This window comes from Nestor notabilis, unplaced genomic scaffold (genome assembly GCF_000696875.1).
Source record: "Nestor notabilis isolate BGI_N333 unplaced genomic scaffold, ASM69687v1 scaffold29279, whole genome shotgun sequence".
Classification (NCBI taxonomy): Eukaryota; Metazoa; Chordata; class Aves; order Psittaciformes; family Psittacidae; genus Nestor; species Nestor notabilis.
This window is the reverse complement of record NW_009945533.1, coordinates 670-1554: the sequence shown is the minus strand read 5'-3', so window position 1 is coordinate 1554 and position 885 is coordinate 670. Positions and strand designations below refer to the sequence as shown.

The 885-nt window shown below is 61.1% G+C and overlaps 1 protein-coding gene across 1 annotated transcript; it reads left to right on the top strand.

Moving 5' to 3' along the window:
• Positions 1 to 7: 7 nt before the first annotated feature.
• On the top strand, positions 8 to 652 carry SLC50A1 (solute carrier family 50 (sugar efflux transporter), member 1; the record flags this gene model as incomplete). The annotated part of the gene is made up of 2 exons (XM_010022917.1): positions 8 to 112; positions 560 to 652. Coding segments are annotated over 2 exons (198 nt in total), but the record flags the coding sequence as incomplete, so codon positions are not given.
• Between the last annotated feature and the right edge of the window lie 233 nt (positions 653 to 885).

Sequence of the window (885 nt, the reverse complement as noted above, 5' to 3'; positions counted from 1 at the left end):
GGTGCGGAGCAGGTCCACGCGCTGCCTGTCCTTCCCCCTTGCCGTCACCACATGCCTGGCCTCCTCCAGCTGGACGCTCTACGGCCTCCAGCTCCAAGACCCCTACATCACGGTGCGTTGGGGGGATGAAGGGTGCTCCCCCTTCCCTTCCCCTTTCCCCTTTTGTTCCCCTTCCCTTCCTCTTCCATTCCCCTTCCGTTCCCTTTCCCTTCCCTTTCTCCTTCTGTTCCCTTCCCCTTTCCCTTCCTTTTCTTCTTCTGTTCCCTTCCCTTCCCAACTCATTCCATCCCATCCCATCTTGTCCCATCTCATTCCATTCCATCCTGTCTCATCTCATCCCATCCTTTCCCATTCCATCCCATCCCACCACGCGGCGCTCAGCTGAGCGGTGGCACTGGGTTGACCCCAGTCCATCACCGTGTGTCACACAGCAGAGCCTGTGCCTGGGCTCAGGGACACGAGGATCGATTCCCATTAATTAACTCCTATAAGGCCAATAAATCCCCCCTGGCGGCACCAGGAGCCGCATGGATCCGGATCCGCTCCCCCCATCCCGCAGGTCCCCAACGTGCCAGGGATTGTCACCAGCATCGTGAGGTTCTGGCTGTTCTGGCGGTACCGGGACAAGTCCCACAGACCCCTCCCCGCCTGAGGGCCCCGGACCATGAAGGATCCCCCCATCCCAGTCTGCTCCAGTATGGACCAGTTCAGTGCTGAGCACCCCGGGAGGGCACCTCCTGCCCCTGCGGTTCACCCTCACCAGCATCCCTCAGCCCTTGGTCCCTCCATGTTGGGTTGGGCTCAGCAATGCCTTCGGGGTGCCAGGAGCACCCCCCCAGGCTCCCACCTATCCCACGGGACAGTTTTCCAAGCCCGGTGCTAGCT